The following is a 23426-nucleotide window of genomic DNA, read 5'->3' as shown; positions in this document are numbered from 1 at the left end:
ATTTTTAACTACAAGCAATATTTCATTTTCTGAACGTGCTTTCTGTTCAGGCCTGGCTGGTTGCTACTTAACAAAAAATCATCAGTGAAAAGAGCAGTACTGGCTCTGTGCCTCTAATCATTCTTCCCATATTGTTTTATTTAACTTTCTGCATTGATACATATCTTCTGAGGATTTTGCTTGTTCTCATAAGCAAGCAGACAATCAGATTTGTTGATACCAGCTATGCTTTGGGCTTTGACTTTCTTTAGATGATTTCTAGCATGCATGGGTCCTTGACTCGATGAGCTTAGGTGTTGCGGATTTAAAGTTTTGGGCTGGGCTTACCTACAGACCTTGACATTAGCAGTACAAAACAGATAAGCTCCACTGTAGAACAAACAGCTGAAATGCCCATCATGGGCATAGGGTGATCCTTCCTTCTGTGAAGGTCAGGGGTAGGTGAGTGCAAGGCAGAGATGGGTGGGAGCATTGCCATGGGTTGTGTAGGTTGGTCTGTGATGGAAGAGGAGAAGAGCCCAAGGCACTACCAGGGTCAGCGCGAGTAGGTGCTGGGAGCATGGCCTGGGAAAAGCTGAGCTTCGGGCTTACCTGTGAAGGAGCTGGGAGCCACATATGCAGTCTTTTGCTCAGTCCTTGTCCTCTTCACAGGGGCAGGGCCTCCTGTGCTCTGATCACAGCTGAGGTGTGGAAACACTCAGTAACTGCTTTCTTCTGCTAATGTCAGCAGCCTGTGCCACCCCCAAACTAGCTACCTGCCCAGGTCAAAGCAGGGTAGTGGAAAATAAGTTGAAGAACACGCCTTGACTCTGTAAGTGTAAATTTTTGCCGCTTTTCTTAAGGGTTTTTTCTAAAACCTAAATTAAATTGGACAACAAACTGAATCTCCTTAGAGCTAGTTCGTAAGTCCTAAAGCTTGTTACTGGTGTGGAGACTTCCTGGTGTGGGTGGAAAGGGTGACCTTGCTGATTCTCTCACTTCACTGGTGACTCTTGTGGCAAGGGTTCCTGGACTTGTCTCAGTATGACTTCAGAGCAATTGTCCTGTATTTCTTCCAAAAATTGTCACATGCTCAACTACTGCTTGTGAAAAAGTGAACCTTAAAAGGCAAATGTATGACCTTAGTGAAAATGAGAAAATTTGTCAGAGAAAATGTAACATCCCAGTGCAGACTGGGTATTTCCAAAGTGTTTTTGCTGAGACACAGCTGGGAAGAATGAAAACTTCTGACTTGATATACTCAAAATGCTGGTTATTAAAATTGTTCATTGTGACCTAGATTCAGATTATGCAGTGACAACTCTTTATAGTATGGTGAACCAGGGTCTAAATTGATGAACTCTCTGCTTTGAGGAGATGCAGTGGGAGATGCAGTTTGCAGGAATTTTTACACTCAATTTTTTAAACACTATTTTGCTTTGGTCATGTGCCTGAGATTTTAGTGTAGAGCCAAGCAGCTTGCACTTCAGTGTACTGAAGGAGTGTTAGTAATTCCTGATTGTCCCTATAACCTTTGCAGATCCAGCCTGAACCTGCTTCTCGTTGTCCTGGAGAATGAGGGGGAAATGGCTTAGAATTAGAGAAGTAGGCAGAATAATTGTTGCAGCAGTTCTAGTATTGGTAGCACATGTGCATGTTCACCTTAAGCCTGATGGCCCATGCTGCGTTCCTCATTGCTCGCAATCAACGGTACCAGTTACCGTGCCACCAGCCTCAATGGAGTGGTTGTCCGAGAATATCACAGTTGCTTTTTTCAAGACACGTCAGTGTACTTGTCTTCATCAGCTGTTTTGAAGTTACTAGGATGTCTGCATGAGTATGTATTAGGTTTGCAGATGAAGTTGTGAATAGGAGGTAGTCAGGGTAAACATTGGTGCCTAATGTTTCTGATTTAGTGCACTGGCCAGTGTGTTTCTGGATTTCTGATGTAGACAGTGGCACTGTAAAATCTCAACATGTGCTGATGGCTTATCCAGACACTTTTCAAGTGGGTGTTGGCTTGCTTATGGGAAGCTAACTTGCAGCCTTTTATACTCATATTAGGTTTCTCTCTCAGCCTTGTAGTGGGTTAGGCATTTATGCTAATTGTCTGTTTTAAAGGTGGACGAAATTTTTGTTTAATAGTGCATTTCTTTGTGGCGGAGTCAAGGCCTTTGAAGGTTAAATTTCTTTGTCTCACATAATGAAATAATATATTTTAGGAATACCAAAAGTGCTGTCTAGGTTTGTTTTAGTGGTCATGATCCCTGTATCAAGCACATACAAACCAGGAATTAATACGACTGTTCGAAAGATGTGAATTCACATTAAAATAAGGTGGATAAAACTTCAGTATCATTGGATGCAAGGGGAGAAGTTCTAGTTAGTTCATCAAAGGTCTTGATAAAAGCAGTGAGTAGGGAAGTAATGCAGAGCCCACTTCTAATGGTCAGGGGGAAATAGTGCATGTAAGTGTATGGAAGGGTATTTCAGTCTTTGGCTTAAAGTACAGATGAGTAAAATATTTTGTGGTATTTATTCTTTAACTACTTTAAGAAAACTGCTCTTCCCTTTATTTTCTTGTAAGTGTAACCTATCTATGTATGTTACTTTACAAAAAATGCATTTGCCATGCAGTTCTAGGTGTATTTCCTTAAATACTTTTTTTGCCATTTTAATACTTTTTTTAAAGTAAGAATTTTAAAAGCCATAATACATTATTTTCTACTTCCAGTTTCTGTTATTGGGATTCATAGAATTTTCTAGCAATGTTAAATCCATTATCTTTGCTTATTTAGTGAAGTCAGTGAAAACAAACAGGGGGCATAACATGCTTGAGCTAGTTGGTTTTGATTGTTTGACAGCTGTGTGGCCTAAGTTACAACAACATGACATTAGTTGCTTTTTAATATAACTAATCTCAGAAAGGAGGCAAGTCTTATTGGTTCTGTCAAAATATCATTTTTTTTAGGAATATCCAAGAGTAAAAATTGGTGTTTTCATTGAACAACCCACTCCTTTCCTACCTAAATTTTTAGACAGACTGTTGACTCTGGACTACCCAAAGGAGGCACTCAGTATCTTCATTCATAATAATGTAAGTATGATGTTACTATTGTGCAAAGCTTCAATTTTGGAAGTTATGGTATGAATGAAAGTGTGTGAGGCAGTATATGGATTCTATGCATGTACATAGTTAAACTGCATAGGAAGAGATAATCTTTCAGCATTTAGAATGCTGAAGTGGAAAAATACATAAATTAAATGAAATTGTGGCAGTGCTTACTGAAGTCTATTTAAAGAAACTGCTTAGATTCTTTCTCTTTTACTAATGAAAAAGATTGTATTTTAAAGTTTATGCTTCAGGGGGAAGTACTGATTGACATAAAACAATAGAGTAAGAATAGAATAGTTCCAGTTGCAAGGGCCCTACAAAGATCGTCTAGGCCAACTGCCTGACCACTTCAGGACTGACCAAAAGTTATGGCACGTTATTAATAACTATTATCCAACAGTTGACATTGGATTTGCTTTCCATCTTGTTGATACCCACTGGGTCCCATGGGGAAGGCTGGTATGTCCAGGTATATTTTGAATGGCGTTACAGATAAGTTGCTTTTTTTGAATTTTTTTTTTATGCTTTGTGCTAATTACCTAATGATCTGGTGTTGCTGATACTTCACCAATGACTTCAGTATTGCTGTTTTCATGAGTGAGGTGACAGATGTGTGTAAGTCTTTTGGAAAAAACTGAGCTGGAAGAGAAATGGGAGGAAAATATATTTCTGCCCTTTTTCACTTGGTGTGCATTACTGTTGATATCATAGCACAAAAGGCCTGGGTAATAGAAGTAGAGCTTATCTTCAAAGTCTTTAGTGTGCTTTTTTTTAAGGGGATGTTAAAGGTATAAGCAAGATATGCACGTAGGAATTGTAGGCTATGCTAGATTTCTTTGCTTCAGCCAGAAATCATGTGGTATTTGAAATGAATATAAAAGACTGAATAGCTTTTTTTTATGATAGGGAGTGGGAAACCCTACCCAATATTTTAATTATTCTAATATCAGCCACAATATGCAAAAGCTACAAATGAGGGCACTGGGTTGGAAGCATTGCATGCAGCTGAGATCTCTTAAATTAGAGGTAGGGTAATTAAAAATTAAAAAAACAATCACTGTTACAACGTTTTAAAGAAGCGATGACTGTGACTGTCCACCTGGGTACAGGTGGCAGCTCCCTCTCTAAAGCCATTCTGGAGTGGCATAGAAGAAACTCCTGGGTGCCACTGAGGTTGTAGAATGGGTTTTGAAGATCGTAAAATAAATATCCTGAAAAAATACTGCATAAGCAGCCTGTGAATCTTGCGTAATCGGTCTGGAGGTACAGCTTTGATTTATATTGCTGATGTGTTGGATTCTTTTGCTAAAATTTTGGACAGAAGAGCTTCATTGTAATGACAGATATACTGGAATATCTTCAAATACTGTTTGCCATCTGTTTGTTTAGGATAGAATACAATGTGTTCTTGGACACTATGTTTATGATTTCACAGCAACTTGTACTTTTCATTCACTATAAACAATGTTAACACGATTACAGGAGGTTTACCATGAAAAGCACATCAAGAAATTCTGGGAAAAAGCCAAGAACGTTATCAGACCTATAAAAATTGTTGGACCTGAAGAAAATCTGAGTCAAGCAGAAGCCCGGAACATGGGAATGTAAATTCTAATTTATAAATCTGTTATAATGATGCATAAACTAACATTTTTTCATCTTATGTATATTATTTTGCATCTTAAACACTAACAACTTTACATCTTAAGATACAAAAGTGGGAGCTTTTGTGGCAGAACAAGATCTAGATATAAGATATGAACTGTTGAGTATTTTGTGGTTTCTGTCAAAAAGCTGTTGGTCATTATGAGAACATCTCTCTGGTTTGGACTACTTCGATAGTCTGTCATCTTGTCTTCTAATGAAGGCATACACAATAGTAGACTACAAAGTAATAAGAGGTGTCAGCTTATTTTTACATTATAGTAATCTCAAACATGGGTTGTATTAAAACATGATGAGCATAAACGGTAAAGTTTAAATATTTTTTTTAAACAGAATGGTATTGAAATAAAATAGATGGTACAATACAACAAACTTTAATAAAAAGTTTGGGCAGAAAATTATATGTAGCAGTAATGTGGAAGCAGGTGCAAATGTAAATAGAAATTCTAAGTGCAATATATCTTCTAAAAATGTATTTGTTTTTATTTTTTATCCAAAATCTTCTCAAGCTAACTTATCACAGAGTGATTTCACAGAATAGAAGTACCTCTTGGATTGGATATGCATTTAATAGTTGCAGTTTTGTTGCCCTACTCGTGTGTCGTTCCCCCCCCCGCCTTTTTTTTTCTTTTTTTTTTTCCTTTTTTTTAATGACATTGCATTTAAGTAGAAATATTGTTAAAGCTTGACTTGGGCATACAGGTGATAGAATTATTTTTCTTCCTACGGTTCAAAGAGACAGGAATATCCTTTAGAAGTGCTCTAGCAGAAGTTTCTGCTTTCAGGGGAAAAAAATATAAAGGACTTGGAAAGGCAACTGACTTTATCTTATCCTTTGGTCTTGCTGCATTTTTTTCTTTTTTCTTTTTTTTTCTCTTTTTTTCTTTCATTCTTATTAGGGAATCCAAATCTTTACGTTTTAAACCTGGCACTTGCCAGGCCTAAATCTGAACCTTGGAATATGTATCCTATGTCAGACCTTCCTGTCAAGGGGTCTCTTTAGTGGCAGCAGCACTGGCTACTACCACAGAGTTGCTTGTGACTTTACTGCTATGTCCATCAGTCAGATTATGGAGTTTTACAGACCAGGATCCCACCAAGTCCTCGCTGTGGCACTTGAGCAGGCTTCATTCCCATATAATTCTTCTGCTCTCTTTTTTTCCCAAATCTTCCATGAGTCTCAGAGCAGAGAAATTAATTTCAAAAGACCCTTTTCTTTCAGAGGTTAAGAGCATAGCATAGGCTGTTCATGGCATCAGCTGAAAGAATGAAGGTCTAGTCCTGAGTCTCCGTGGTGTTCTTGGAAATCTGTTTGAATGGGGTTTTGTTGTGCTGAAGCCACTGGGAAGCTGATATTTGGTCAAGGTCCAAGTCTCTCCCGTAGCCTTTCTAGGAAACATTACAGATGTCCAGTGTTAGTGTAAGCAGCCATTCACATGTTTATAAATAGCTCTTTCTTTATTTCCAATAGTCTTTAAAGCACATGTACCATGTTTGTAAACTTTTTGAAGTACTGTATGTTATGTGTAACTGAGGTGGAATTTCTGGAGTTGCCTTTTCCTCCTTGTTGTTATATAGACACCATAAGGCAGAGTCTTTAGTGTAATCAATTTCTATACTGTTACTAAATCTCACCAAGATATCTTTAAACCTGTCATCTTTTGATAGAACCTACTGACTTATAATGTGACAGAGGTTTTGATATGATATATGGTCTTTGCTTTTTCTGTGGATAAAAATTAGTAATTTAAATGTGTATCTGCACAAAATAATTTCAAATTCTGCTAGGCAAGGCAGGGAGATAAGCATACTTGTAATATGTACCACTGAATACACTATGCTCTTATGTGTTATCCATTGTCTGGATATAATTTGACCCGTGTTGCTTCTGCTTTGAAAGGCCTTTTTAACAAAGATTCTGTCCTAAAGAGATACATAGTATATATAGAAAATGTGAAGTATAATGTGTGAGGAATGAGACCATGCCAAAATACTTAATCATCCAGAAAGTATGAGTGTTAGTGGTAGGATCTTTCATGTGAACAACGTAGATATGATTTGATGGCTCCTTTCAATTTGAGTGAAGCAGGTTCAGTTCATCTGCTGCTTCCTTTGCACTCCTGGTCTGCTTGGCTGCCCTTGTGAACATCACCAACTCCTCCTCAAAAAATCTAGCTCAGAAGTATGGGATGCTCATGGCAAAGGCAGTTACTATAAAAAATTATTTGCTTGCAATCCTTCAGCTGGCTTCCAACATAATAACCTCATTTGTTTCTCACTAATACTGCAATGGGAATAACTTGAAAAGAGTCATTCTTCAAACCGGTTTAATGATTTGATTTACAGAGATTGATATATTCAGTCTTCTGATTAATTTTCTCCTGCCTTTATCTGCATTATTGACTGATAGCTTTGTTCCATCTGACTCAAACACTTACTTTCTCTCTTTTTCCAAAGTAGCTGATTTTAGTATCTCTCTGTTAATTTGCAGTAGATTTAGAATTAATTTGGTCTCCTCACTTGCACGTTTCACAGAAGTCTATTTATCTGAAGCAGCAAAACAGGTTTCAATTAATACACAGAGAGAACTTAAGCATTGAAGGTCTGCTTTGTTTTCAGCAGAATACTTTTGAGAATATAATGCAGTTAGGTCAGTTTTCTCCTTACCCCCCCGCGCCGCCTCATTTTTTTAGCTCAGTAAAAAGTGATGATAAATCACAGTGAGGTTCTCAGTAAATGAGACTCTCTTATGTCAATGTAAATGTGAGAAAATAACATTTTTTAATTTCACCCATAGTCATGCAGCAAACATGTCTACTTTTCTCATTCACATAATAACGAATAATTGAAGAATTTACTTTCTTGCTTCTTCTTGACATGGAAAGCCCTCTCTTGCACTTCTGAAAGTTGGATAGGTGTTAGAAAGGACTCAGAATTGTGCAGTCAGCAAAAACTTGTTACAGTTCCACAATATTGGCAAACAGGAGTGCATAGCTTTTGTTATTGTGGGCTGAAACAGAATAAAAAGGGAGGAAAATAAAGTAGAATAAAGAGAAGGAAAGTTTAGCTGCATGTTGTCTGAATATTTTCTCTGCACGTATATCACTTGAAACCCTAAAATAGCATTTCCATGCCTCCCCCTCCCTCCTTTGTCTACAAGGAATATATTAGAGTTCTTACAGTTTGTTCTTTTTTTTCTTTAAGAAAAAACTCATTTGTGGTTTTCCTTGTTTGAAGATGATATTTCAGCCAGCTGTTACATTCTCTGTCAAGCTAGAACAGAAAGTGGGGAAATACAGGAATTTATCTCATTCACTTCTCAGGTTTTATTTATAAAAAGCTTATTTTCCATAATCTTTTTTCCCCCAGTACTTACAGACTTCAGGGTTTCTTTTTGTTGTCCCCCCCAACCCTTCCCTCAACAATATTAGTGATAGAACTAGTTAGGATTTTTCCTGAACTTTTTTTAAAATGTGATTTACCTCAGCTTTTAGTGGCAATGTGTGCATTTTAATGAAAGTTTACATTGAAAGCTTTTAAAAGTTTCAGGAAGAATAGTAGGGAAATCAGAATCAGTTGGAGAGTTCATTGACCTCCTTGTTGAATTTTGGGCTGAATTTGGGGTTTCCTGTGTGTTTCTTGAAAGAGGATATTAAGTCATTGTCTCTGACCTCCCATTTAGTATTGAAAAACAAAGTATTGAAAAAATTCAGTCCTTTGAGTAGGGCAAGTATCTTGACTGTGGCTGAAGGAAGAGCAGGGATTAAATCTGTGTCTCCCAGATGTCAAGTGATTTCTGTTGAAGACCTGGATTTTCTGGAGCTGCTTCTCCTGAACACTTGAGCAGTTTTGGGTTTCAGCCTCAGAGGGAGGAGGAACATTTTGAACTTTGAGTGTTGCAGAAGAACAACTTTCCCACCTGTATCTGATTTCAGTAGCTTCCAGGTGTAGTAACTGTGGTAACAATACTTAAGCCTGAGATGCAAAACTAAACGTTAGTGCTTTATCTGTTTTGTGGCTATATTTATTTGGTTTTGGTGATAGTTGATAAGAGTTTCTTTATGCTGTTGTGGCTATATGGAGAGATGCAAAACATAACCCAAAATGGCAGGCAAAGTCACCCAGTCTTTCAGTGAGCGTTGCAGACTTGTATCTGGGACACCTCTTCTTTCAGAGGTCTGTCAAATGGTGTAAGTGCTCTCCCTTTGGGCTCACAGTCCACATTTAGAATTGTATTTCCAAACTGTGAAGGGCATGAAAATTATTAAATTGATTAATTGCAAATTCAAACTGTGTCTAAAAAATAAATACATGTTAGTGACTCAGTGGTAAAGAAATCGGGTAGACCATATGTCTTACTGCTATAAACAACTAGCCCCTTGGAATATCTCAGTGGAAAGTTTGATGAAGAGAAGAGCAGTGACACTTTCCCTTTTCAGATGAGGTCACTGTTCCAGATGGGCTTACTGTTTGTAAGCAAAGTTAAACATTGCTCTGATTGCAAAATACTTGAAATACTGCTCTGCTGAGCTTCACTTCACACTTCCAACAAAAAAATCTGCTAAATTTTTGTTAATTGCTACACTGAAATGGCTTTAAATTTATGTACAAAAATGTAGCTCTCTTCAACATTTGGTCTTAGTTTATAAGCAGGTGGAGTGTAAAGCAAGTAGATTAAAGGCTTTAGCCATTGAATTTAGATTAGGAAGTATATTACTATACATATGAGTATTGCTAGAAGGCACTTTCCACTTGTTCCTTGCTGTGGCCTGGATATACATAATAAATAGTTTCACATATAATGTGGGATTTCTACATCTGGAGAGGTTAGCATATACTGTAAGAAGGTAATACTTTAAAGCATGAGAATATCCAGGATTACTTTTATTTCCTTGGAAAAGCTACTTGGCAACATTGAAACCTCAAAGAGAAGATGCATGAATTTCTTAAGAGTAGGCTCGCTTTATTAATTTTGACAGAAACTTTTAGAACTGTTTTTCTGTATATCTGAAACCTGAAATGTTTTGTGGAGATTTTTGTTAGCGACGTTAAAGTGCAAAGGCAAAACTTATACTTCACGTTTGACATGGTGACTTTTATGTGGAAATGCAAGGAGAATTATGCTTTAAAGATGAAGTTTTGCCATGTGGTGATCCAATGCCCTATAGAAAGAAATAGGGGAAAAAAATGAGTCAAAGTACTGTCACAATAATAGCCTTGATTTTTGGCATTTTTATATCTGTATATACACACATATACTAAATACATATAATATAAATGCATATATTTAATAATCTTGGTTACAGAGGTTGAAGTTAGAGGTTTCACATTGTAGGTGATTTACACTAGCTGAATTTCTACACTATTTAAGGCAGTAATGCTTTCAAAGAGTTCTCAATAGATCATTGAATGAGTGTGTGTGACTTAGACCAGAACTTTTAATTTAGTATTTTGTGTTTTGGATTACTATGTGAATGAAGAAGAGAAGGATTTTCAACACTAAACACATTGGACCAGTTTTAATAGAATTCTCTGGCTCTGGATTTAAAGGGGGGGAGGAAAAAAAAAAGACCAAAAAAAAGTTGAAGGACCATACATTTTGAAGTTATGTAATCAATTTTCCAGTCATGTTTGCCTACAACTAAATATAAATCTGTTCCATTTGTTTTTTTCACATTTTCATAATTAAATACACTAATTTAATTCATATTTTTGTTAGCAGAAAAAGGTTTAGCTGTTTTTAGGGAGCTGCTGGCCAGTGTTGTGGCTGGAACCCTGGACTGGCACTGAGTCTGTTGGTGTCTCAGGTTTAGTTTCCTCATTAGTAGAATGAGGATAAAGGAGCTGAATGTTTTCGGAAGAAATTTAACATCTAATGTCAAGTGCAATATAAAAGTCAAGTTATTATTAATAATTGTAATTATGCTAATGATAAAGCTACATATGAATTGCATTCAGTAGTTGTAAAGCTTTGAACAGAATAGGTTAGTAATGGAAAATGCCATAAAGACTTAATTGCTGGACTGTATTATGGCCAAAATAAAACCTGCTGCTTTCAATTGGGGCAATTATGTGAGATAGTGCTGATTAAGGAATTGCTATCATAAAAACACGTATACATAAGATGGAAAACTGTCAGTGAAGGAGATGTCAGTGAAGGAGATGTCAGTGAAGGCAAAACCAGAGACTGACCAAAGATTTAAATTATGGGTGTGTGTCCAAACATGGTGACTTCAGCAGTAGTGGGAAGACCATTCCTGTCACTTTTGGTATTTTAAAAATTTGCCTCAAATCATTACTACATCTTTAGTGGTCCAGTTTGAAGAGGAAGGATTGCTTAGATTTATGGAATAAAAAAAGCTCTACCTTCTACTGTGATCCCAACAAAGTCATACCTCTGAAGTCCTTTGAGCAGAAGAAAGTTTGAATGAAAAGACTCAAAAGGTGTTGATAAGTAGTAATCCTTACAGGAGACAGACTAAATGCTGACTGAGGTGCTGTGTTAGGTAGTGGAGGGGAACGGAGGAGGAGGAGGTGGGAAGCCATGCCAGCAGTTGCCTTGACTTGTACGTAGCCTGTCACATCCACCATTTATCAGGTTTTCTGAAGCGACAGAGATCTTTTCCTTCACAGAAAACAGTCACAAACAATCAAATCAAGTGGAACTCAAACTAAAGCAGTGTTTATAGACATTTTAAAGCAAGAAAGTAAAATAATGTTTCAAGCTGTTATGATGGAATTAATGCGAGTGCTGTCAATAATAGTGGGGAAAATAGACAAAATCAATGATACCACCTGCATTATAGAAAGCTACTGCTGTAGTATGACTTGAGGAAATTGTTCCACTTTCTGTAAAACTATACTTGATTTACTATAATCTCCTACTATTCTGTTGGCATAGGAAAGCTGAATTCACTATACTGGATCTTGGCCTAGCAAGTATACACTGCCAGAAACAGACAAATGTAGTCTGTGAATCATCCTTTTAAATTTATAGTAGAATGTCTCTTCTGCTTGTTGGAAGCTTTCTCTTGAAGGTGTGGTTATCTATGCAAATAATTTATTCTCCTGAGATCAAAATCACAACTGATAGAAATAGTGTATGGAACAAATTCAGTTCCTTTTTCTAATTCCCATTCACTGCCTGTTCAATTGTTTTACATTTCTCTTTACCAACTGTGTTATTCCTGTAAGTCACAAAAAGACTAAGAAAAGGTCTTTAAATATATATTTCTTAATATTTTTTGTCTTATACTCTCCATAAGGTTTCAATTACTGTTAGAGATCAGCAGATCACATCTGTACTATCTTTGCCTAAAGATGGTATTACAGCCACATGCAGTTACTAGAGAAGCTTACTTAATAAGCTCATACTTCACTATTAAGTGACTGTACTGATATCCAGCTATATAAATCAGTGGCTTGATTTCCACTGCCATCCCCCCAACTCCCCTGTGTTCCATTAGGATAGCACATAGTAGCTCTTACGGTACTTGGTAAAGGTTAGAGATCACTTAGTTTATTAAAAGAAAAATATAAGGCTTCTGATCCATGTTTTTAAATCTTCTTTTAGTTTATCACAGTACTGTAATCTAAAGACACCTTTCTTTTATAGTACTACACTGCAGAGGACCTTTAATGCAATGTGTGAGCAGAGCACTTGGTTGTGGTTTGGGTTTTTTGAGGGTGTTTTTTTTGTTGTTTGTGAATCTTTTCTAGATATGTGTGAGTTAACCATTCCTTTTTGTCTTTTTAGGGACCTTTGTCGCCAGGATAAAGCATGTGAATATTACTTCAGCATAGATGCAGATGTCGTGCTGACAAACCCCAAAACTTTAAGAATACTGATAGAACAGAACAGGTGTAGTATATCTCTTGATTTTATAGAATTTCCTCTAGCTTGGAAGGATTCTCTGGGGCCCATCTCTGAAGAGAATGGTATGGTGTAAGCAGGTTTTATGAAATGAATTAAGATTTCCCTGACTAATGATTTCAAAGTTGGTCACACACAAAATGTTAAAAAAAAACAACCTCAAAGAACAACAACAAAAAAACGCCAGAACAAAACCAGACAAAAACTCCCTAGAGTTTACTACTCTGGTATTGCACTATTATTACTTTCTTTTTAAATCATAGGTGCAATAAAATAGTGGAAAGGTATTGGAGATGAAGCAGCTGTAATGTCCAGTTTCTCCTTGTATTAGTATGATCTCTTAAGTTATACAAAGTTGTGACTTTATCAGCAGCACCTTTCAGCAGACTGGGCCCACTGTGAATGCTGTGCACTTCACTCCTGCCAATTTGTAAATTCCCATGTTAGGTAGGTAGTGTTTCCTTGTTCATAACAAATCTGAGAATCTCAGGTGTATCACAGAAAGATAAATTATCAATGTCTAGTTTGACCTACTAGTGAGAAGGGATGGAGCTTAAGTAAAGATGTGGCTGCCAGTCCTTTGCATTATATTCCTTGTAATAGTGTTGTAGAAAGGGGCTAAAAGCCAAGTACACTAGGTGGAAGAAACAGAAGCTTTGCAAAATATATCTACCATTAGGCACCCTCTGAAACAAAGTGCCATTTTATTCTTTTTATTCTGGTCAACTTAGATTTCCCCTTTTGACTCTATTAAATTTTGGGTAAGCCAAGTCTCACTGTGTTTTATTTTTATTTTCATGTCTTTGACTTTGTGATGCTTTTTCTCATTATGCTATGGGCAGTATTTTTTTGCTTGACTGAAAATCAAGCCACCTCTGATTTATAGGAATCCTTGCTTCTGTTACGCTAATGTTGTTTCTGGGCAGTGGGTGCTTGGATGCTGTTTCTTCCAGCTTAAGTTCAGAATTGCTGTTCCAAAATTTGACAGTCATTGGTATTTTAACTATGCTTTACTCCAAACTGTGTGAAGCTGGTATATTTTGATGTATAGTCTATGTATAACAGTTCGTGGTTTTTTTGTTCAATATGTCACTTCACAGAAAGATAATTGCTCCACTTGTAACTCGTCATGGGAAGCTTTGGTCCAATTTCTGGGGTGCTTTGAGCCCAGATGGCTATTATGCTCGATCAGAAGATTATGTTGATATTGTCCAAGGGAACAGAGTGTAAGTAATTGTAAGCTAATTTTTAAAATCAAGGCACCCAGTATGGTTATTAGCAACATATTCTTACATTTTCATGCAATATGGTATTATTCCTGAAGAGCTTAGGTTAGTTATATTGTGTAGCTTTTTCTATTTCACAGAAATGCATTTGTTTTCCCATTTGTTTTTTTCCCATTCACAGCTTCAATAAAAAAGCAAAGTGTTTAACGCAATGATCTGGTATTAGTAATGGACATAGTCATTACCTGTCTGATAGTGTCTGGTTACTCTAGCAGTGCATGATACAGAAAATGGCAAGACAAACAAATAGCAAACCCAAAACTGTATCCCAGGAACCTCAGTCAAAAGAAGTAATTGTTGCATTCATCAAATGACTTCTTCATCTCTTTGGGGCAAATGTTTTATCAGCTGAACAGCTATAAATTCTTCATGTGTTTCTTCCTGTATATTATGTCAGATATATCTTAAGCAGCTCTTGAGAAATACTTTCGTCACAGCCTTTTGGGTTTATCCTTCCCCTAAATGAATGTGGTGTAAGTTGTTCTAAGCTTGACTCTTCCATGCAATGATGCCTTTTCATTGCCATGGAAGAACAAAAAGGTCTGAAACAGATTGACTGCTTGGATAGGACTGGCTCATTTTCAGTCGCACTGAAAGATGTGCTCGTGGCAGTGGGAGGGAGAAAATCTGCAGAGCGAGCATTGTGACAGCAATGCTTTTTGTTGATATTGGCCCGACTCACATAAATACATGGCCTGCTGTGGTCCTTGGGTATTTGTGTGAAGAGGTCAGACCAGCTGTGTGAAGCCTCAGTGAAGTCTTTAAACTCATTTAAAAATCTGTTTTAGAATTACTTTCTCCATCTGGTATTGTAGAATAATATTATAAAAGAGTTTGACTGATTGCCTTAACTATGGAAACATGAAGTACATTTGTAGTTAAAACTCTTTAGAGAATTTGACCTTTCTATTTTTTAGAAAAATACTTCATAAAAGTTGAATTACTGCCTACGCCTACATTTGAGATGTCCACAATGTCCAGCTGTAGTTTTTCAAATGTCTTGGGAACCTTTCACCTTCATGTCCTTGAAACTTACTTAGTCTTGTCAGCAAATACAAAGACCCTGATGTGATAGAATAGGCAACAAATTAGTTTTCATAGCTTTAAACTATTTGCATTTGTTTTTTTGGTTTGTCTTTTTTTTGTTTGTGTGGTTTTTTTTTTTGTTTGTTTTTTTTTTTTACAGAGGAGTATGGAATATTCCTTATATGGCTAATATATACTTAATTAAGGGACAAACTCTCAGGTCAGAGATGAAGGAAAAGAACTACTTTATGCGTGATAAGTTGGATCCTGATATGGCTCTCTGCAGGAACGCCAGGGAAATGGTAAGGTGTATCTATAGCAGCTTGCTTTTAAATACACACAGACTTCTGTGTCCTGCTACACTTGACTGCTTCACTTGATTGATCTTGGATATTATATTTTTACTTTAATTCAAAGTACTGGCCAATTTTTGTGACATAGAACACTTTAGGGGTACTTCATTAAATTGCTGAGAACAGAGGTTTTTGCAAGGCCAGTGCACTGGTGCACTGACTGCATGATGGTTTTTACTTAAATTCACTGAAAATTCCTATTGAGGTTAAAATACCTTCCTTGTTGGTGTGACCTCAGCAGATGAAAGAGGGCTCAACTTCTCTGCTGTGTATGACTTCAAAATTATCAATGCATTTAGAGCATCTCTATTATGCACGTTTTTATACAGTGTGAAACTTGTAGCAGACTAAGTTGGAATATTTTGCAATTTTATATTTAAGTAGATACATATTTAAACTAATGATGGGCAGTGTTGATATAAAAAGCCTAAGAGATTTATGAAATGGTAGGAATCTTCTTAGGGAGCATGAATTACTCATTAATTTCTCCAGATAGATTAAAACTGTATCAGAAATTTGTTACTTGCATTAAGCTGTAAGTAATAAGAGAGAACTTATTTGTACTGTAAAATTATGAATATGTAAATCCACATTTCTACTGATATTTACACTAGTTTCAGCACAGAAACAAATAAGACCTAAACCAGACCTATTTCCAGACACTATAGCATTGAAAAATAATTTTGCTGAATTGAACAAGAAAAGTTGGCAAGTATTAATTTTTTTTATTCCCTCATAACAAGGCATGATCTCCTTTGTTTGTTATGATTCTTCAGAACATCCCCATCCAATTCTGTTGTATTCAAACCTTCTCAGCATCAGTGATTGCAAACCTGTGCTTCCCATGCGCTCATTAAACTAATCTGACTGGCTCATCAGAAAATTGCTTTCTCTTTTCCTCTTTCTCAGTCTGTGCTGTACGATGGTCTGGTACATGCTTGTTTTTGTATTGCAGCAGATAAGAAGGGGCTGGTGGAGACAGCTTTGACATGTGTATTATGAGCTTTGCTTGGAGATGCATGTTGTCTGTAAAGGCATATCAGCTTTTGATCAAAGGCTGCCATTTCCCTAATGTAACTGTGGAAACCTAATAGTAGTCGGAAAAAGAGAAAGAGATTATGTATCAGAAAACTGATGTGATGATTCTCCTTCATTTTAGACTTTACAAAGGGAAAAAGACTCCCCTTCTTCGGAAACATTCCATATGCTCAGACCCCCAAAGGTGTTGCTTTATTTTTTTTTATTCATTAGTTACTATTACATGCAGTATTATTCTACCACAGGAAGATACTTCTCCTCTGTCCACTTACTGTAACGAAATACTGCTCTAGCTTTCTCTTCAGTCTTCTAAGGTTGAAGTTTTTGCCAGGGAGAGGTTCTTCACAACCAGCTCAAAGCATCTTAGAGAGGCTCATTGTTTCTTCAGGGGGTTTCTCGGTGCTTCTGAGGTAAAGGTGTGCTGAAGCTGTGCTTCCATAGCTAAAATTGATTCAGCAGCCCTAGCAAGGGACTAAAGCTCAAATCGCTAGCAGGTCTGCTGGGACCCCTCAGTGACTACACAGGGTAGTGGTGAAATTGGTGTCACTTTAAGCTGTTTTTCTTGACCCAGACCCTCCTTATTCTCCCTGCTGCAGCTATTTCATGATTTGGTAAGTGCCCAAAACTGGGCATGTGTTTAACATGATCATTATCTTTCTAACAGTTTAACTTTTTCAGACAAAAACATAGACAGAAATACCAAAGTATCCAAACGGTAATGTCTTCATCTGCTGCAAATCCCAAAGTCACAAACACTTCAGAAATGAAGTTTTAGTCTGAAAAACAGTAAACTAAAAAAACCCCCACAGAACCTAAGTCTCTTTTAAAAAAGACTATTTTCTGCTACTATTTCTAATCAAGAGAGTTTTGTTAATATCTTCTGTTAATAGCTTGATAATAAAGCTGTATGTTACCACACTTGATATCTTGCACATATTCTGCAATGTTTGCGTAGGTGAACATACTGCAAAGTGCTCAGCTGTTTTGTATCCTGATCTGAATATTCTTATATGCTGTATTTGCCAATATCTTTTTATTTCAGGCCAATTCACCAGAAGGATCATGTAGTGAATACTCTGAAATAAGTTTCTTGTTCTGACTTCCATTAGCTTTTTTATTATTAGCTTATTCTCTCAGTTTTTAATCAGAAACTAAGCCCTAGATGTTGGTTTTCTTGTGTGAGTATTTTCAGTTTGAGAACAGATGCTTCCAGTGTGTCTGCTTAGGTTTTCTGGAAAACAAATCAACCAATCGCTTCTCTGTTTTTTTTTCCTTTCTATAACTGTATGGGGGTTTATGTTATGAACAATACATGTTTTGGTTTAATGTGTTTAGAAAATAAATTCAACCAAATGCCTGTAAACAAGAAATTATGAACACTAGTTGGTGATTAGAATCAACTGTTTGAAAAGTAAAGATGCTAAATGAACAGTATGTGTATAATATGTATGTACAAGTGTGTGATATATTTTATGAAAGTGCAGGCATAAACAAACAGACTTTTAAAAAACATTTTTGCCAAGACGGACAGTTTTGCTAATGACTCTTTCTCTACTTGGTATAGGGTGTTTTCATGTACATTACCAACAGACATGAATTTGGAAGACTTATTTCTACAGCCAATTACAATACCTCCCACTACAACAATGACCTCTGGCAGATATTTGAAAATCCTGTGGTATGCAACTGATTATTGATGATTATTTTATTTGAAAAATTTTGAAGTTTATTGTAAAGGACTTGGGATTCAAAGACTTTGCATGGAGAACATTTGTTTATTATGCACTAAATATTGGTTGTGTACTAAAAGGTGTTCTCTACCACCCATTTAAGCAAATGACAATATATCATATCAACAAGCCAACTGATGACCAAAGTAAGAATTTGGAGATATGGCCCTGATGTAACAGGTTTCATGATTTTTGGCATGATGAGAACCAGTTCATTTATGGGTATAAGAAATTGTTTAATTGTTTCCAGTGCTTTGAGTAGATCAAATGAGTAGAATATAAATTATTCTTTTTCACCTATAAATTCATTTGTTCTGTTTTAATGTCTTAAAATCATGCTTTTTAGGACTGGAAGGAAACCTATATAAATCCCAACTACTCAAAGATCTTCACTGATAATATAGTAGAACAGGTGGGTATAAGTAGTTTTCTTAAAACTTGTGTGACCGACTGATAATAAATTTGCATACAGTAACTATTTCCATGCAAATGATGTTTTGGTCTCTGACTGAATAGCTCTTTGTTTTGGGTCAGAACTGAATTTTTGTCATTTTGAAAACTAGATGAGAGGAGCCAAAAAAATAATTGCTAGATTGCTCAGAATAATGTAGTTGTCCAAGTAATTGCCTTCTCCAGAATACAGATGTATTTAACTTATTTATTTGAACTAGCTAGTAACACTGACAGAAGGCCAAATAGAATTTCTCTAGCAGATGTCTGTATTTTCTGGTATCTAGTAAAGACAAGCTTATCTAGACTCTTTCTGGTGTGCCTTTCCCTATGGATTCCTAAGGTCTGACAACCATGAATCCAAGGTAAAGCCTTTTGCTGGATGCAAAGAGGTCTTTTTTGTTTGGGTTTTTTTGGTTTTGTGGTGTTTTTTTTTGTTTGTTTGGTTGGTTTGGTTTTTTTTGTCTGCCTGGTGGCTTGCTTTCATGCAACTGATCTGGACATAGCACTTCTAAGATGGTAATTGTTGTACCAGTGTTGGATGATCAGTTCTGTGACAGGTAGGGACAGTGATAATGAACTTTGCTTCCTTAAAAAGCTGGGATAAATTGTTTTTGTGTTTAAAACAGTCTAAGTTTTAAACTGGTTTTCTTAATAGCTTGTAATGTAGAAGATCAGGGTTGTTATTCAGAGCAACCAGGGCACAGAATGTATGGGTACACTGATGTGGTTGTTAATGCTGTGTCATGGCTTACAAGGTAGCTTGTAGTTTTTGCTTCATTCTGTGAGAATGTGCTTGTGGATCAAGACAAAACTTAATTATTTAACTGTATCTGAATTATGGCTCAGATGAGAACAACTGATTTTCTTTAGTGACCAAGAAAAGTGAAGATGTCCTTTCTTAGCAGTTGAAAATAAAAGCTTAACTCCACTGAGAGTGATGTAGTTTTTTAAATTTTTTTTTTTTGCTTTCATAGCCATGTCCAGATGTGTTTTGGTTTCCCATATTTTCTGACACTGCCTGTGATGAATTGGTCGAAGAAATGGAACATTTTGGACAATGGTCTGGTGGAAAACACCAAGTAAGTGTCAGCCTATATAAACATGACCTTAATGAGTGAGTACCTTTATAATAATAAGTCACAGTGTACTGCAACAAACATTTCAACAATTGCTGATGACCCGAGACATCTGCTTCGTGGTATAAAATGCTTAGTTTATTCTACCATGTAGCTTGTTCAGTAGATTTAGAGATATTCCTCAATTAACTTGTGGTGGGTGGGCCCTGGCTGGATGCCAGGTGCCCACCAAAGCTGCTCTATCACTCCCCCCTCAGCTGGATAAAGGAGAGGAAATATAACAAAAGGCTCCTGGGTTGAGATAAGGACAGGGAGAGATCACTCACTAACTACTGTCGTGGGCAAAACAGACTCAACTTGGAGAAATTAGTTTAATTTATTACCAACCAAATCATAATGGATAATAAGAAATAAAACCAAATCTTAAAACACCTTCTCCCCACCCCTCCCTCCTTCCAGGGCACAGCTTCACTGCCAGATTCTCTACCTACACCCCCAACAGCACAAGGGGGACGGGGAATGGGGGTTGGGGTCAGTTCATCACATGTTGTCTCTGCCGCTCCTTCCTCCTCAGGGGCAGGACTCCTCACACTCTTCCCATGCTCCCACAGGAGACAGTCCTCCACAAACTTCTCCACTGTGGGTCCTTCCCACAGGCTGCAGTTCTTCACAAACTGCTCCAGCATGGGTCCTTTCCACGGTGTGCAGTCCTTCAGGAGCACAGACTGCTCCAGCGTGGGTCCCCCGTGGGGTCACAAGTCCTGCCAGAAACCTGCTCCAACGTGGGCTCCTCTCTCCGCAGATGCGCAGGTCCTGCCAGGAGCCTGCTCCAGCGTGGGCTTCCCACGGGGTCACAGCCTCTTTCGGGCATCCCCCTGCTCCGGCGTGGGGTCCTCCATGGGCTGCAGGCGGAGATCTGCTCCACCGTGGACCTCCCTGGGCTGCAGGGGGACAGCCTGCCTCACCGTGGTCTTCACCATGGGCTGCAGGGGAATCTCTGCTCCGGTGCCTGGAGCATCTCCTCCCCCTCCTTCTTCACTGACCTGGGGGTCTGCAGGGTTGTTTCTCTTATATGTTCTCACTCCTCTCTCCGGCTGCCATTGTGCAGTTGGTTTTTTTTTGTTTTGGTTTTTTTTTTCCCCCTTCTTAAATCTGTTATCCTAGAAGTGCTGCCACCATTGCTGATGGACTCGGCCTTGGCTGGCAGCAGGACCATCTCGGAGCCGGCTGGCATTGGCTCTGTCGGACATGGGGGAAGCTTCCAGCAGCTTCTTACAGAAGCCACCCCTGTAGTTCCCCCGCTACCAAAACCTTGCCATGCAAATCCAACACAAACCGTGGACTAGCAAATTCAGACACTAACAGTGGTGCGTGGAGTTGCTGTAGTAGTTATCTGACAGTTATCCAGGGCTGATCTTGGATAGCTGTTGATAACTTCAGGAAAATTTTACTCATTTACCTCGTAAGTAGTAATTTGTCAGACTTGTCCCTCTATAGCAGTTACTCACAAATCTTATGAGCTTTTGTGTTTGCAGAAAGTTCAAGGTACTCATTAACTGCCGCCAAAATTGGAGGACTGTTTGTCATATTCACAAACATGGTACCTTGGAAAAAAGATAAATTACAGTCATTATTTTACCGCAGGGAGGAGCCTTCAGAAAGGTGTTTGTTTTTCTTTTTTTTTAACATACTTTTATCTTCAAGTTATTTCAACATTTATTACTGTGTCAAGTTGAGGCATGTACTCTCTTGATCTGATATAACTTCAGTTGCATCTACATCTCAATAAATAAAACCATTACCCCAGTAAGCCCTTATATGTAGGCAACACAGCCAAATATTGACTCACCTTTAAAAAATTTCCAATTTTTGCTCATTGATAGCTCAGCATTTTTTTTTCCACAGCAGTTAGCTGTGAAATTCCTGTATGGCAAGCTCATGTATGCCCACTAAAGCATTGCTTTGTTGCAGTTTTGTGGTTCTGCAGACTTCAGATAAATATTTGTAGAAGTGCCAGAAACATTTCATGTCCATATTTCAAGGCTATTTATGGTGTTTTCATTAGGACAGCCGTATTTCTGGAGGTTATGAAAATGTCCCAACTGATGATATTCATATGAAGCAGATCGGACTGGATAATGAATGGCTGCATTTCATAAGAGAGTTCATTGCCCCAGTAACGCTAAAAGTGTTTGCTGGCTATTATACTAAGGTATGGGTTTAAAACTTCTGCAGATAATTACTGCATGGCATGACTAATTCTAAGTATTTTATTGAATATACCCTATTTGGTTTGGCTGGGGAGTTTACACATGATGTAGCAGTAGTTATAGATGAATGTTGTTGAGCTGTTAACTCAGCTTTAAGCACAAAAAACCCCAAGAACCCTATGGGTGACTTGGAAGTTTACATGTGGAAGTCTGACTGTACATTTTGTTTCAGGGGTATGCTTTATTGAATTTTGTTGTAAAATATAGCCCGGACAGACAACGGTCACTCAGACCTCATCATGACTCCTCTACATTCACAATCAACATCGCTCTCAACAAAGTAGGAGAGGACTTTCAAGTAAGTTGACAATTTACTGACTTAAAAAATGTTGTCCTTTGAGTGTCACATGTAATCTCCAAACTAGAGCCCGAATGGATATACTTAAACACCATGTTAAAAAGATGTGTGTCATAAATTGAGCTATATTATTCATTGGTATTTTTTTGACAAGTACTAAATTTGCTCAATTGCAGGATCCAGAACTGTTGATGCAGTCAGGCTGAATTGGTCAAAATGGTTTCAGATGGTGGACGAGAAGGGGTTTAAAGAAAAACTTTGGAGATGTTAGCCATTTAATTTTTAACATTTCTGAAATGCTTCATTTCTGGACATTGAAAACCAATTTTTCAAAATACTGTAAATAGTCCTAAATTGGCTCAAATGGCTTCTTTTCTTTACAACTTTTTTAATGATTCTTTTTTAGATCAGCCACACAACGAAAATTTTCAACTGTTGTTCCTGGTTTTTTTTCCTGAGATAAATTATTTTCTACTCTGATTTTGATTCAAATAAAACAGTCCCCAGAGTATGGAGATAGGCAGGGCAGTGGCAGTAATATCCAGCTTTGACTAGTAGAGAAACTTAACCTGTTACATTTATAAACCCGTATTATTCACAGTCCTACTTAACACAATGTGTTTGTCAAACTTACTGCTTTAGAAAACACACCTTCAGTTTGAAAGCAACAGCGAGATTAATTTATTTAAGACTTGTTTAAATGCTACCCTGAATAGGGATGCAGTCCTGGAACAAGGCCTGTGAACATGATTTGCTTCTTTCTGATATCATTTACAGTAAAGTTATTGAAGGTGTGTTTGTCAGAGTTGCTGCTTGAATGACTTGTTATCCAGGGAATGCTAAAGCAAAGCAAGCGGAAATCTTTAACTGCAAATGCATGTCTGTTACATATTGCTCTGAAGATGGTGTCATTTAAATAACCTTGTTAGTAGGGATAGTAAAAAAGAAAAAAAAATATTGTTAACTGCCTATTAATAATAGCAAAATATTTTAAGTTGTGAATAAATAAAAAGGAACTTACTCTATTAAAACACAAGGTAAATGTTTGGGGTTTTGTTCTGTTTGTGTTTTTACTACAGGGAGGTGGATGTAAATTTCTTAGGTACAACTGCTCCATTGAGTCTCCCAGGAAAGGATGGAGTTTCATGCACCCAGGAAGACTTACTCATTTACATGAAGGACTTCCTATCTTGAATGGCACAAGATACATTGCAGTATCATTTATTGATCCTTAATCCCCCCTCCCCCCCCAGCAGCAGTGTTT

General features: G+C 37.3%; 1 protein-coding gene across 1 annotated transcript in view; it reads left to right on the top strand.

Moving 5' to 3' along the window:
- The window catches only part of PLOD2 (procollagen-lysine, 2-oxoglutarate 5-dioxygenase 2), a 56873-nt gene extending 33476 nt beyond the window's left edge, over positions 1-23397 (top strand). Inside the window, exons 9-20 of the mRNA XM_010568431.1 lie at positions 2951-3076; positions 4577-4698; positions 12516-12620; positions 13733-13858; positions 15105-15246; positions 16457-16519; positions 17900-18013; positions 18412-18477; positions 19493-19597; positions 21660-21806; positions 22037-22162; positions 23242-23397. Of these exons, the coding sequence (XP_010566733.1) occupies positions 2951-3076; positions 4577-4698; positions 12516-12620; positions 13733-13858; positions 15105-15246; positions 16457-16519; positions 17900-18013; positions 18412-18477; positions 19493-19597; positions 21660-21806; positions 22037-22162; positions 23242-23397 (1398 nt within the window). The remainder of the gene's footprint in view (positions 1-2950; positions 3077-4576; positions 4699-12515; positions 12621-13732; positions 13859-15104; positions 15247-16456; positions 16520-17899; positions 18014-18411; positions 18478-19492; positions 19598-21659; positions 21807-22036; positions 22163-23241) is intronic.
- Positions 23398-23426: the final 29 nt, after the last annotated feature.

The sequence above is a fragment of the Haliaeetus leucocephalus genome, unplaced genomic scaffold (genome assembly GCF_000737465.1).
Source record: "Haliaeetus leucocephalus isolate CR32 unplaced genomic scaffold, Haliaeetus_leucocephalus-4.0 Scaffold240, whole genome shotgun sequence".
NCBI classification, from domain to species: domain Eukaryota; kingdom Metazoa; phylum Chordata; class Aves; order Accipitriformes; family Accipitridae; genus Haliaeetus; species Haliaeetus leucocephalus.
Note: the sequence above shows the minus strand (reverse complement) of the source record. Positions and strands in the feature narration are given on the sequence as shown.